General features: G+C 34.3%; 1 protein-coding gene across 1 annotated transcript in view; it reads left to right on the top strand.

The window, feature by feature from the left end:
- LOC107666899 (signal-induced proliferation-associated 1-like protein 2) overlaps positions 1 to 14,914 on the top strand; it is a 109,350-nt gene that overhangs the window by 37,330 nt on the left and 57,106 nt on the right. The window contains exons 7-10 of the mRNA XM_016458413.1: positions 7,325 to 7,552; positions 12,018 to 12,170; positions 12,832 to 12,941; positions 13,959 to 14,041. Coding sequence (XP_016313899.1) covers positions 7,325 to 7,552; positions 12,018 to 12,170; positions 12,832 to 12,941; positions 13,959 to 14,041 — 574 coding nt within the window. The remainder of the gene's footprint in view (positions 1 to 7,324; positions 7,553 to 12,017; positions 12,171 to 12,831; positions 12,942 to 13,958; positions 14,042 to 14,914) is intronic.

The following is a 14,914-nucleotide window of genomic DNA, read 5'->3' as shown; positions in this document are numbered from 1 at the left end:
GCAGCGCTGTGTCATATGCCATAGCTGTGCACAAGCTGTTTATCACAGCTCCAGACTTATTTGTTCATTAATGACGTCATCAGCGACTAGTCGACTTCGACTCGACTTTCATCACATAAAAGTCGACTTCAAAAAATCAGAAGTCGTTCAACCCCTACGCCGCGCCAGTGTGACCGCACACAAAATTTAGTCACACAGGCAGAAAAAATGGTCGCATTAAAACGCTTAAACACTCATTTTTTGGGGGTCGACAGCTTATAAAAACATAGTTCTGGCTTCCCGCAATACAAAGTCAATGGAGAGCGTTGGATTGTTTTCCCCCCCCGGTGTGGGCGTGGCCCAAATGCGCTCTGTCTCTATACCGGAGCAGACGGAGCTTGCTGCTTTGGCAAGGGGCGGGGCAGTACTGAAACACCATCTAAGCTGTTCGCCAATCACAACGCACTGGGACAGCTAACCAATCACATCACATTTCGTTTTTAGGAAGGCGGGTCTTCATCAAACCCGGAACTAATCGAGCCGTTCATGCCAGACTGGGGAGAAAGGTATTGTAAATGTAAATTATGTGAAAAATAATGTGTTATTCGAACCACCAAGCATGAGAGCATGTTCTAGTACACCCCCAAAACAAAATCAAGACTTTGTAAAAGAGCATAATAGGACCCCTTTAAATATTCAGTAAAAAACTGTGAAATATTATTACAATTCAAAATAGCTGTATTTTATTTGAATATATTGTAAAATGGTATTGATTGCTGCGATCAAAGCTGAATTTTCAGCATCATTACTCCAGTCTTCAGTGTCACATGATCTTCAGAAATCATTCTAATATGCTGATTTGCTGCTCAAGAAACATTTCTGATTATTATCAGTGTTTAAAAAAGTTGTGCTGCTTCATATTTTTGTGGAAACTGTGATGCATTTTATTTTTCAGGATTCTCTGATGAACAGAAAGTTCAAAAGAACAGCATTTATTTGAAATAGAAATCCTTTGTATCATTATAAATATCTTTACTGCCACTTTTGATCAATTTAACGCATCTTTGCTAAATAAAATTTATTTATTTCAAAAAAAAAAATCTTAATGACCAGAAATTTTGAATGCATATATACATTTATATTCAGGGGTGCACTTAAGTGGTACGCAGGTCCGCATGCGCGACCAAAACAAAAAAATGCGCTGTGTAAATAAAGTTCTGACAGCGCATTTGCGTACCGACATGATTGACTTAATTGCTTTTAATGCACAATCACCATTTTAGATCGACAAACTGTACTGTATAAGATTTCTATTCAAACTGAAAGCATAAGCATCTAGGCTATCCGCTGCCGTTTTTTCAAAGCACAATGCAAAACTGTGACATTTCATTCACTGACGTTCTTCAATCAGCAGCTCCAAACCCGGAAGCGCATATACTTACTTTGCCGGCAACCCGCCAAAATAAAAGCCTGCTGATTTTAAGTTTGAAAATGATGAAAATTTTAAAAAGAAGTAGTAAATATTAACATTTTATTTTTAAGTTTACTATAAAGTAATTGTATTTGTATTTAATACTTCCCTTTAATTTTAAAATATAGCAGTATTATCACACTTTATTATTTAGTTTATACATTTTATTTAAAAAAAAAAACGAAAAAAATAAAGTGCAATATTATAATTTTTTTTATAGTTCAATTTAATGGGTAACAGTATATGCAGTGTGAGGACCAAACCAAATCTCCAGGTTCTCATATGAGAACCAGGCTGAAAAACGTATGTGCGCCCCTGTTTATATTACAATTTTAATTTTACAAATTTTATTTTTACTATATTCTTAATTATATTTTATATTAATATACTAATTTTTATTTGCAATTATAATTGTTATAATATATTTTGTTATTATTTGATAAAATTATAGTAGATATGGTATATTAATGGTTTTTATATAACATTAATAAATCTTCATTACAAATTATTTATTATTATTTATTAGATAAAATGAGATATTATTAAATAATAAATTGTTTTTATATTATTTTAATCAGTTTGATACATTTTATATATACTTTAGTTTGAAGATCTAATGCAATTTTTGCAGCATCAGGAAATGTTGCATGCTAGATTTGACCTTGTGTTGCCCATATGAAGTGTTGCTACATACTCCGTAGCACATTTGTCCATATGGTGTTTCACAAGCTATATAATGTCAATCAGTTCTGATCATTATTGCATTTTGCAGGCTCATTAGTATCTTATATCCCACACTTTAGTTTTCCATTATGCCGGCAGTATAGTGTGAGAGGACTGACTCGGCCGTTGTGTGGATCTTGGCGGGCGGCCGTGGAAAACATCGCTCGGTAATCTGAGCAGCAGTGCGAACGCTCCTGTACTGCATGAGCTCTCTGATGAAAACTGGCCCTCAGAGTTTGCTTAACATGCTTTTTCTTGGATAAAAACTCTAATGTTAGGAATAACTCTTGGTTAGACGTGTGGGATCAAGTGTGTTTCTAAAACAACATACTGAATCTGAAAGAGCTTCCACCTAAATGCAGTTGGGTTCGTGTTTCTCGGCACATTCACACGCTGTCGATTATTCTCCATATGTCAGTGCAGGTCAGAGGTTTCAGGTTTTGATGTGGAAAATGTGAATGTTTTGTTCTGTGTGGAAGTTGATGTAAATAGTGAAGCAAAACATTTGATAAACGTGTGGAAAGATACACACATTAGCTTTAGCGTGCTCTTTAAACTGCCTTTGGCTTATGCTGTGAATTGTTTTACACTAGTTTTGGATATTATTCAGCTTTTAATGGGAAAACACGTAATTAACTAGAAGAAGCTGATTGACCTGTTTATTCTGTAAACACTCAATATCTCATATGCTCAGGTCGCCAAAGCTGCGGTTCAGTAGTTTACGTTTCTTTTCAACTGGTTCTCATTATGTTGCGTCTGTGAGTGATGTACAGTAAATGCATTTCTGTTGACTGGCTTTTCAAACACACGAGCCGATGCTGTTAGCTGCGGCTAATGTTCCAGCGGCATGTCTGGATGCATTTGAATGTGCATTTAGCTTGATTTCTGCTGATTGATAAACACTTACGCGACATCTGCATCCCAGAACTAAAGCCCCTTTCACATCAGTCACCTCAACACACCACTGCATTCAACTTATGCAAAGCGCCCTGTTCTCATAAACAACTTAAATTTTGGTCTGTTCCTTAAAAAAGCTATGAACAAAGTGCACAAAGTATACATGCTAATCATGCTAGAAACGTGCTAGTAACTTACTAATCATGCTAAAAAAAGGCTAACACCATGCCAGTAAAATGCTAATCATGCTAGTAACATGTTAATCATGCTAGAATCATGCTAACAACATGCTAGTAACTTGCTAATCATGTTAACAACATGCTAGTAACTTGCTAATCATGCTAACAACATGCTATTAACTTGCTAATCATGCTAGAAACATGTTAACAAAATGTTAGTAACTTGCTAATCATACTAGAAAAATGCTAACAAAATGATAGTAACTGGCTAATCATGCTAGAAACATGCTAGCAACTTGCTAATCATGTTAACAAAATGGTAACATCATGCTCGTAACATGCTAATCATGCTAGAATCATGCTAGTAACTGGCTAATAATGTTAACAACATGCTAGTAACAGGCTAGAAACATGCTAATAACTTGCCAATCATGCTAGCAACATGCTAACCACGTTAGAAACATGTTAGTAACATGCTAATCATGCTAGCAACCTGCTAGTAACATGCTAATTGTGCTAGCAACATGCTAGTAAAATGGTAATCATGCTAAAAACATGTTAGCAACATGCTAGTCATGCTACAAACAGCCTAGCAACCATCCCAGATACCCTAGCAATATGTTCTATACCTATCTGTTTTTCTGATAGACTGTATTGCCTTGAAAACATTCAAAATGTAATCTTTAAAACTATTTTAACTTTCGAACTACTTTCAGACTGCAAGCTTTAAAAACTTTTTCAAACTTTCTAGCTAGGCCAACGTAAACTTTTTCAAGCCAACGTAAAGTTTGTAAACAAACATTTCAATCTAGTTTTATTTATAAGCTGTTCCCCCAAACTTTTGAATAAAGGGGTGTCTGTTTGTGTGTGTGTGTGTGTGTGTGTGTAATTCATACTTTTATTCAATAAAGACACATTAAATTGTTAAAAATGGACAGTAAATCAGTTAGGGTAACTGTTAGGGAAAGTTACTTTTTCCGAGTTTTATTTTGACAGACAATATTGTGTTAGTCTATAAAAAAAAATTACTAATTGCATTATTTAGTTAACTTTTTATGAAAAATGATGCATTACGTTACTTTTGCATTACTTTTTGTCACCTGAGCTGGGCTTGTTATTCATTTTTAATAACAAAAAATAGTTATGTTTTTGGCCACCGTAAAGGCCGTTTCACACCAAAAGTGAAATTTATAAGTGTCTCTGCCTCTTCACTTCACTCCCAATTCCTCACAACGGTGACAGGAGAGCTGTCAGTTAAAAAATGGGAAAACAAAGTAACTTGCGTTACTTATTTGAAAAAGTAACTCATATTTTCTCCCCCATTTTCATAGCTCAAAAACCTCATTCTCCATTGCAAAATATCTTGTTTGTATTTCACAGATGAAAGTCATACAGAATCTGAACGACAGAATTTTCATTTATTCCTGATCTGTTTTTTTTTTATGTATTCAGGCAGGATTTGTCTGTCAAAAAAAATTCCCTTTCGAGGATGCTTTGCATTGCTGTTGCTCATGCCAAGAGATCCTGGCAGAAAGTGTAGCGTAGCGTCTAGTGTTCTCTGGCCTCCTGAGGACGCCGAGGTCAGTGATATCCAGAGGGCAATGGGGAAGTAGCTGATGAATGCAGCTCAGTTTAAAACTGATGCAGAAATCACAGTCTGATTTTTGGGCCTGTCTTCTGCATCTAATTGATACGAGCCTGTGGGCTGCTTATGTTAACCCTTCACCTCAAGAGCTCCATGCAGACAATAGCTCCAGACTTGAATTGCAGAAGGGTTTTTTTTGTCGTTTTGTTGAGCAGACTGTGTTCGTAACCCTCAGGCTCTTTTCTTTCAACCCAAAAACCCACCTCAACAAGCTTCTGCTTTTCTGTGTGTCTTCTAGTTCCCTTCTAGCGCTTGTATCCACCTTATTTTTAGCATTGGAGCTGGAGTAACTTGAATGTGCAAGGCTTCCAGTGTCATTCACTTCTAATTATTTTACCTGTACAAAAAAGTCTGTTATGCTGCTTTTTTATTGCAAACTGGTGTTTATTGTATTATTTTCATTTATTATCCTAATCGTAAACCCACTGGTTTGTAGTGCAAACAGTTTTACTTTACATTAAGTTCTAGTTATTTATACATTCAAAGAAAATAGTTTACTTCTGTGTTGCTAAATAAGGTATTAAATGGTAATGTAAGATATTATGTATATGTATATCGTCACTAATGAATTATGGATGTAAATTAGCAATGTTTATATTTTCTATTTAACACAGATGTTTATTAGCACACTTTGTCCCTATTAAATGAACAAATATGTAAAAAAAATATATATCAATTACCAGCTTTGTTTCTCTTTCTCAACAATTATCCAATTTTTTTTACGATATTGTCACTTTTTATATTGTCGCAAAATGTAATTATATTATTACCCAACTCTTTATATGAAGTTGGATATATGTCCATTTCATCCACATACATAAAGTATACTCAGGTAAAGAAATATAAACTATAAAGCACATTTTTGCTGTGTGATTTATTATTTCATCGCAAAATTTTAATATTTTAAATTTGAATATTATAAACATAATTTTATGTAAAACTTCTTTGAAACAATGTACATTGTGAAAAGTGCTATACAAATAAATGTAACTTGTATGCACTTAGACATACATAAACTGCTTAGACTAGTCTTAAAAGATAGTTGTCTAATTTTTTTTTTTTCTGCAAGAATGGTCATAACTTTTTAAAAGTTACACATAAAGGTCCAATTCGAATCTGAAAAGTAAGACTGATAACCACTTTGTTATCTGCTAGTAAACTAGGTTAACTGCTGTCAAACTAGTTCTTAAGACAGTTTTAACATAGAGGCCCCTATCATACACCTGGCGTGACACAAGTGTTTTTTGCTAGTTTCAGCCCCACGCAGTTATCATTTTCATGTCCTGCACCACATTGTTTAAATAGCAAATGCATTTTCCAGGACTGGTAACCAGATGATAACTAGTTCAGTCCCTGCAAGGAGTGAATCATGAATTCTCAACATTGTGCCGTGTGTGCAATATTTCACGTAATTGAAACATTTTTTGCAACCTATTTAATTTTCTTTAACCCGTGCATTTCAGAGTTACAAAATAAAGAATAAATGCAATTTATGATGTGTTGAAAAGTCTCTGTATATGACAGGTGGTTGAAGTGTTTGAAATATAAGATGAACTGATGTTTCAGGAGTGAAGCAAGTTAAAAACATTGGTCCTGTTTATTTTCGTAAAGGAATAGTTCACCCAAAAATGAAACTTTGCTGAAAATGTCCTCAATCTCAGGCCATCCAAGATTTAGAGGAGTTTGTTTCTTCATCAGATTTGGGGAAATGTAGCATTAGGCTACATCAATTGCTCATCAATGGATGCTCTGCAGTGAATGGGTGCCGTCAGAATGAGAGTCCAAACAGCTGATAAAAACATCACAATAATCCACAAGTAATCCACACCACTCCAGTCCATCAGTTAATGTCTTGAGAAGCCAAAAGCTCCGTGTTTGTAAGAAACAAATCCATCATTAAGACGTTTTGAAGTAAAATATGAGTCCTCTATCCATAATAATGTTTCTTCCAGTGATAAAGCAGTCTGGTCTGAATCAGGAGAGAAATCTGCACAGATCAAGCACGGTAATCCACACGATTCCAGTCCATCAATTAACAAAGTTGTCTCATCTGAGTCAGGAGAAAAATATACACAGATCAAATAATGTTTACAAGCAAAAACAGTCCAAAACAATTCTAAACAAAAATGTCAGTGGATTATGATATGAGAGAACAACAGGGGATGTACTTTTTCACCGGAGGAAGCATTATTATGTATTATGGACTCGTATTTTAGCTGGAAGCAACAGTTTGAAGTTAAAAACATCTTAATGACAGATTTGTTTCTTACAAACACAGGTTTTGGTTCACAAGATGTTAGTTGATGGACTGGAGTGGTGTGGATTACTTGTGGATTATTGTGATGTTTTTATCAGTGCATGTTATTCCAAAAAAAACAAAGCATCTTCTTAATGTCCGTTGACGTTTTTTCTGCTCTCTGTGTCTCTCAGGGGATGTTCAGAGCTCTACCGCATCCCCATGGTGGAGTATAAGTTGGACAGTGAAGGAACGCCCTGCGAGTACAAGACGCCCTTCAAGAGAAACACCACCTGGCACCGTGTGCCCACCAGCGGCCAGCCTCTTCCCGATCGCATGTCGTGCCAGCAGATCCTCCAGCACGCTCAGACCGCCATCCCACGCAGCACCTCTTTCGACAGGAAGCTGCCGGATGGACCCAGGTATCGCATCCGTTTCAGATGCATGCTTTTGCGTTTTTCTCAATGTCAGTTGGATGAGTGTAACTGTGAATCCATCGCCTTCCTGAATCAACCAGATCTCAGGGTGTTAGAGTGCGCAAAAATACAGTAGGATGAAGACATGATGAAACTTTTTATTGTGTCTTTTCTGACATTTTATGTGTGGAGCTCTATGATTTCCATGACGCAGATGGAATTGCAAAATCCAGTAATATAAAAATGGAATTTACAGTAATGCAGAATGTCACCGAATTTGACAAATTTTGGATGAATAAATCAGAATATTTAAATCATGATATAGACTAGTGCAAAAAAGACTGATATTTATACAGTTGTGCTCAAAATTATTCATACCCTTGGTAAATATGATCAAAGAAGGCTGTGAAAATAAATCCGCATTGTTTATCCACTTGATCTTTCGTTCAAAAATATAAAAAAATAAAAGTGAAAGTGGGGGAAAATCACATTATGAAATAAATATTTTTCTCTAATACAGTAAGAGGACGTGTGTCTATATCGTCCTAATGCAAGGTGAGGAGGAGAGTTTGAGTGGATCACAGCTGGAGAACTGCAGAAAATAGCTGAGTCTTGGGGTCAGAAAGCCTCAAAAACAATGTTGTTTGGGAGGGTTTCAAGAAAAAACTAGAGAAGAAAATGCTCTCACCCAAAAACCACCTCCAGCATATTTATTTGCTAGACACGACTGGAACTTTAAACGGAACTGGGTTCAATGGTGAGATGAAACTAAACAAAAAAAAATTTAATTAAAACACTCAAGATGGGTTTGGTGCACACAGGGATAAAAAAGTACCATGTGTACAATGATATATACTGCTGGATCTTTAATGTTGTGGGCCTATTTTTCTGCCGGAGATCCTGGATATCTTGTTCAGCTAGATGGCATAATGGATTCTATAAAATACCAATGGATAAAAAATGTAAAACTGACTGTCCATGCTAGAAATCTTATAATGGGCCATGGTTGGATCTTCCAACAGGACAATGATCCACAAACAAACATCAAACTCAAAATAAAAATGGGTCACTGAGAACAAAACCAAGCTTCTGCCCTGGCCAACCCAGTTCCCCGAGCTGAACCCTATAGAAGAAGAGTGTGGTGAACTGAAGAGGAGAAGCATCAACATGCAGCTGTGAATCTGAAGGGTCTGGAGAGATTCTGGATGAAGGAATGGTCTCCGATCTCTTGTCAGATGTTCTCTAAACTCTTCAGGCAATATAGGTGAAGACTCAGAGCTGTTCTCTTGGCAAAAGGTGGTTGCAAAAAGTATTGGATAAAAGGGAATGATTAATTGTGACCAATGTGTATTAGAGAAAAACATTTATTTCATAATGAGATTTCTCTCCCATTTTAAATTCTTATTCTCCAAATGAAAGGTTAGATTTTAGTAAATTTTTAAAATAAAATATCTAAAGGATTGATGATACAGATTAATTTTCACAGCCTTCTTTGATCATATTTACCAAGGGGATGAATAATTTTGAGCACAACTGTATATGAAGTCTGCATTTTTTGTGTGTTTGCCAAAAATAATATAATTTGAATTTGATTAAAATAAAATCACATTAACAGATTTACGAATTCAACTGACTACTTTTAATTACTTTTAATATAATTTTATTAAATTATAATTATAATTGACATTAAATTGTACAAATTTCATGATTTCAAACGGAATAAAAAAATATTAAAACTGGAAAAAAAGAATCTACCAGTGCAGTAAGACAAAATACACTTATTTTCAAGAAACAGTCTATGAAAAATCTTAAATCTTAAAATTGAATGCAAAATTGCTTGAGTAAATGTATTTTATTTTTAGACATTTTAACTGGAAAACAAAGCAAAAATACTCATTAAGAATTTTTTGCTGTGCAAAACCCTTGTTCACGTAAAGGGAAAAAAGATTCAATATGTGAAATAAATATATTAAAATAGTTATTTTAAATTGTAGTAATATTTCACAATATTGCTGTTTTTACTGTATTTTGATCAAATGCAGCCTTGCTGCGCAGAAGAGACTTTAAAAAACATTCCAAAATCCTGCCTACCATTATAGAGTGTGTTCATTTTTAGAGCTTGAAAACATAATTTCCTTTTGGAAAATATAGTGAAGTTGTTTGCAGAATTGCTTCTTGAAGAAATACATTTGATTTTAAGGATTTAAGATATTTTAACTGCAAAATAAGACAAACATACTCATTAAGATTTTTTTGCAGTGCACAAACCTGATTCACATAAAGGGAACATTTATTCAAATATGTGACAAAACAACAAATATGTGAAATATATTGTCATGCAGCATTTTCAGTTTCAGCATGCACTGACAATTTACATTCTGCTGGAAAGTGTTGTGTTGCATTTCCGGTGTTCCTGGCAAACTTACTGACCCAGATCATAAATTCATCTTCCTGTATTTGGTATGCAGGCGATATGCCTTTCAAATATGGTTTGTTATAATGTGGTCATTTGTTCCTCGCGGTGTTGATGACCTTTCCAGCTCCTCTATGAGACGGCATGTGGAGAGAGCTGTGTAATGCCACACCACTGGACTCTCTTACCCTCTTATTAGTGATGCACTAATACTAACACTAAAAACACACATGCAAACACCTCTCACATTTTCAAATGCATGAAGTGATTAAATGTTTACCTTGAATGCAATGAAAAGTCCCTTTGAATAATTGGGTTGCATGCATGAATGTAAGATATTTACAGGCGTTAAAGGACATTTCTGCATCTGTCACAGTGATGTGTTAATATACTAGCATGCATATTGTCCAGAGGCATTGTTGGTGCTCAAAGTAACCCTGTCATTAGTGCATTCTGGTCTGTGCATTGTGACTTCAGACTGACGTCGGCGAGCTGAAATCACCTTCATGCAGTTCTCTTCCTCGTATTTTGCGGTTCTGGAAGGTGTGTGAGATGTATGCATGGAGAATGAGATCTGCTGCAGCTGACGGCCGAGAGGAAGCAAAAAAACAGGAATATCAGATGTTTTTTACTTTTTACGAGGGGACGTGCAATTGAATAGACTGGACTGCAGTTACGTTCAAAATAGCATGTTACTATAGTAATCTTACTATATTTGTAGGATGCATACTGTGCGTATCTTCTGTAAAACCCAGATGCACATTCGCCCACATGTCAAATAAATACAGGAAAAGGTTAATTGCAATAACATATTTAGCAGAAAACAAGGTTTAAATAAGTTTTAAACTGTTATTGATGTCAGGCTAAAGATATTAATACGATTATATTGATCATTTTTATGATCAATATTAATATTAAGTTTATTTATTATAATTTAATTTAGTATTAATGTATTGGTCCAATAAATACTTCAGTTAATATAAATCAATCAGTCAAATTAATTAAAATGATACTGACAGTCAAGTATTATTCAGTATTTAATATTCATTTCATGTATATATTCTAATTTTATTTATTAGTAATGTATTGGTCCAATTAATAATTCAGTTCATATAAACCAGTCAATGAATCAGTTAATAAAGTTGTATTGATCATTTTTATCATATCATTCAGTATTCGGTTAGTATTAGTTTAGGTTAAAGTTATTAATAAGATTATATTGAACATTTTATTATCAAATATTTTGAGTGTTTACTTAGTATTACTTTTGTTTGCTTGTTTAGTTTAATTTAGTTTATTTAATTTATTATTAATGTACTGACCTAATTAATCATTTAATGAATATAAATACATTTCTAAAATTATATATGATAATTATGATTAGGGTTGCAAAAAGGTGGAAAATGTCCAGTAAATTTATATTCCAGAAATTTTGGAAACTTTCCAGGATTTTTTGGAATATTCCAGGGACTTTTAGAAAGTTTCCGGAAATTTTCCACCCCTTTTCAACCCTAATTATGATCAAGTATTATTTAGTATTTTAATGTATTGGTCCAATTAGTAATTAAATTAATGAATCAGCCAATAACATTAAATAATAATAATAGTAGAAGTAAATATAATATTAATAATTGTAGTCTTAGTCATAGTCTTAATTTGCTTGTTCATTCTTTTTTTCTTTTTTTTAACTTTTTTTTTTTATATTGCTTATTTCTTTGTAAAGCGGCTTGAGAAGCTGCATTTAAAGGTGTAATATGGAATAAAATGTATTATTATTATTATTATTATTATTGATGCTTGCAACAGTTAAGAGACTGTGTGTTGCCTAATTATCCATGCCTCTTTATTTTATTTGATCATTTCTTTCTCTTTTCCTCAACGTTGATGAGAATGTCATGGTAGACCAAGCAATGCTGAATGTCGCACACAGTCTCCTGCGCATTAGCTGCTTCTGGGTCTGATTGGAGACACTCCTGTGAATCAGATCAGTCACCTGACGCTGCTGTCTTGCCTCTCTGATCCGCGGTTTGTTCAGAATGTGTGTTCCTCTCGCTGCAGGAGCATTCAGGATGTTGAGAAGCCTCAGATCTCGTCCTGCAGTAAAGGAGATGCGTCCCAACACTACCGCAGCTCACCCAGTAACCAGTCGTCCTCCAGCGACCCGGGACCCTGCGCAAGCGCCAGCTGGAACCAGCAGCCGGGATACGACGGGTAACACAAACTCATTCTGCTGGACGTATGACACACATACAGTTAATACGATTACATTGATCATTTTCATTATCAAGTAGGCTATTCTTTTAGTATTTATTTAGTAATAATTTGGTTTGTTTATTAGTTTAATTTAGTATTAATGTGTTGGTCCAATGGAAAACTCAAATAAAATAAATACATCAATAAATATATACACTACCGGTCAAAAGTTTAGGATCAGAATGATTTTTTTAAAGTGAAGTGAAGTGACGTGACATGTGGCACATTTCATTACACCAAATACACAAAATAATGTTCTTTTTAGCAGCATCATATGACCCCTTTAAGTCACACGTCTCGTCCAGCATTGACAAAAACTATAAACATCTGCAGACGTGAGCCACAGGATCTTCACACATTTCATTACCAGACTTTGTTGAATTCTTATTAATAACCCATGTTTTTCTATAACCAATCCCATTAAGGCTGGACGTTTTTTTAGCGTGTCCTCAAACGTGGCGACTTTGAGGTGTTTTAATCCAACTCTACATCTGTGCACTGCAACGAAAGCAGATTTCTGCATATCCCAGAAAAAACTCTTTTCATCATCCTCATTTGACTGATCGAAGTCATTTCGGCCGTTCCCCTGAGTCTGAGCTCTAGCTGGTCTCGTCCGCAGGTGTCAGTCTCCTGTGCTCCACGAGCGCTCGGCTGAAGCCCAGGGCATGCTGGGAGACGGGGAGATGCCGCGGGAGAGAGAGCCGACGCTGGAGAGGACACGCTCTGCAGGTGCCATTCACACATCCACAGCTTCACGCAGATCCTTCCCAACACTGAAGCGCAGACAGACATTAGCCACTGCACTGAAAGGATACTGCAGATTATTACGTGGTAACATGCTGGGAAGAAGAAAAAAAAAAAACAGGTTATTTTTAGGGCTGCTTGATTCATCTGAATAAAACCACACAAACTTGTTATAAAAAATAGAAACTTGATGGTTTAACATTTAAAGATGAAGAAATTAAGACAGCCAGAAACACTAACAATTTGTATTTAATTGTAATTTTACAATTGTACTGTACAATAAAATAATAATAATAATAATAGTATTGTTATATTTTTATTAAATACTTGTTTATATTTTACACTAAATTGTAATATTTCTTATTTTGTTTAATATTTTATCTATTATTATTATTGTTATTTATTCTGTAGACCAATTAATAAATAAATAAATAAATATATATATATATATCACAATATTTTGGGCCATTTTGTGTAACCCTACATACAAACACAGCAGGCTTGTAGCTTTTTTAAACATACTTGTTTTTTTATTTTACAGGGAATAGTAATATTTTTCATTTAATATTTTTTAATCTTGTAGTAGTAGTAGTAGTAGTAGTAGTAAATAATAATAATAATTCTTATTATTATTATTTTATTTTATTTTTTACATAGTCATATTAATATTGAATCACTATTTTTGGGACAAATTGTGCAGCCCTACACATTTTTTGTTTTGTTTTGTTTTTTGCATTTTAAATTACAAATACAATTTTTATCAGAAAAATCTCAGTTACTGTATTTTTTTATTCCATGCAGCTCGAGTTATTGTAGTCAGTCTGGTTTTTAGAATATTGAAGGTGATTAGTAGTTGGTCTAAGGAAGTCTACCAGCCTCAAGACTAGTCATCTAGACCAGTTTGCACCATCTACAGACCAGTTTGGAGCGGCTAGAAACCATGTTAGACAGTCAGATGTTCTGGGAATCTCCATGTTTATCCTTCAGTCTGTTTCTTCACAGAGGCGAAGTGGCACGTCCCTTCCACAAAGATCCTCAATTCCTTGAAGGAAAGAGGCAAGGATTCACCAAACAAGTTGACGCGGGTAAGACTATTCCCACATTTAACACTCCTGTGGAGTAGAAGTGATGCCAAGAACCATACATAAGCCCAACCATTAAATGTCTTTAAAACCGTGATTTACAAGCTTTTTAACTCCAAGGCCCTCCAGTGGCCCTCAAGTTTCCTCTGGCACATCTTCTGTAATTAAAGTTTTTTTTTTTTTTTTTTTATAGAAAGCAAGGAGTATCTATAGATTAAAATAGGTAACAAAATGATTATATTTCAAATTAAATATTGGAAATTTCAATTTTGGGTAAGTATTTTTAAATAATATTTTACTCAGAATTTCTTATTATAGTTAATAAAACAAAACACAGAGAAAAATAAATAAATAAATAAATAAACTTTGTCTTTCTCTTTATTTATTCCTTCCCTTTCTAGCTTGTACTTATTTGAACAATGCCTGAAACTTGGTATTACAAGCACTTCCTGTGACTGTTTGCCTCTTTAAGATGAATCGCTTTATGTATTCCCCAATTGTAAGTCGCTTTGGATGAAAGCGTCTGCAAAATGACTAAATGTAAATTTAACAGATTTATTAGATTTGGTTTAGGCTATACAGTGAAGACTATGCAGTGTTATTTTACATTTGATTATTCAATTTCTGTACCTGAATACTGTTAGACTTACTTGAAAAATATAAAATCATCTGGTGATTTTTTTTTTTTAATATCGCAATATATATATAGCAGAAAAACAAAATATCGCAATGTGAGTTTTTTCCAATATCGTGCAGCCCTAATTTCTAGTACTGGAAAAGTTATGAATGCTCATTTTTCTATTTATGCCAATAATTATGATAATATTTTCTAATTAGAATCATATTTTATCAGGTAGAGATTCTGAGCAATGTCAT

This window comes from Sinocyclocheilus anshuiensis, unplaced genomic scaffold (genome assembly GCF_001515605.1).
Source record: "Sinocyclocheilus anshuiensis isolate Anshui unplaced genomic scaffold, SAMN03320099.WGS_v1.1 scaffold1535, whole genome shotgun sequence".
NCBI classification, from domain to species: Eukaryota; Metazoa; Chordata; class Actinopteri; order Cypriniformes; family Cyprinidae; genus Sinocyclocheilus; species Sinocyclocheilus anshuiensis.
This window is presented reverse-complemented; position numbering and strand designations above follow the sequence as displayed.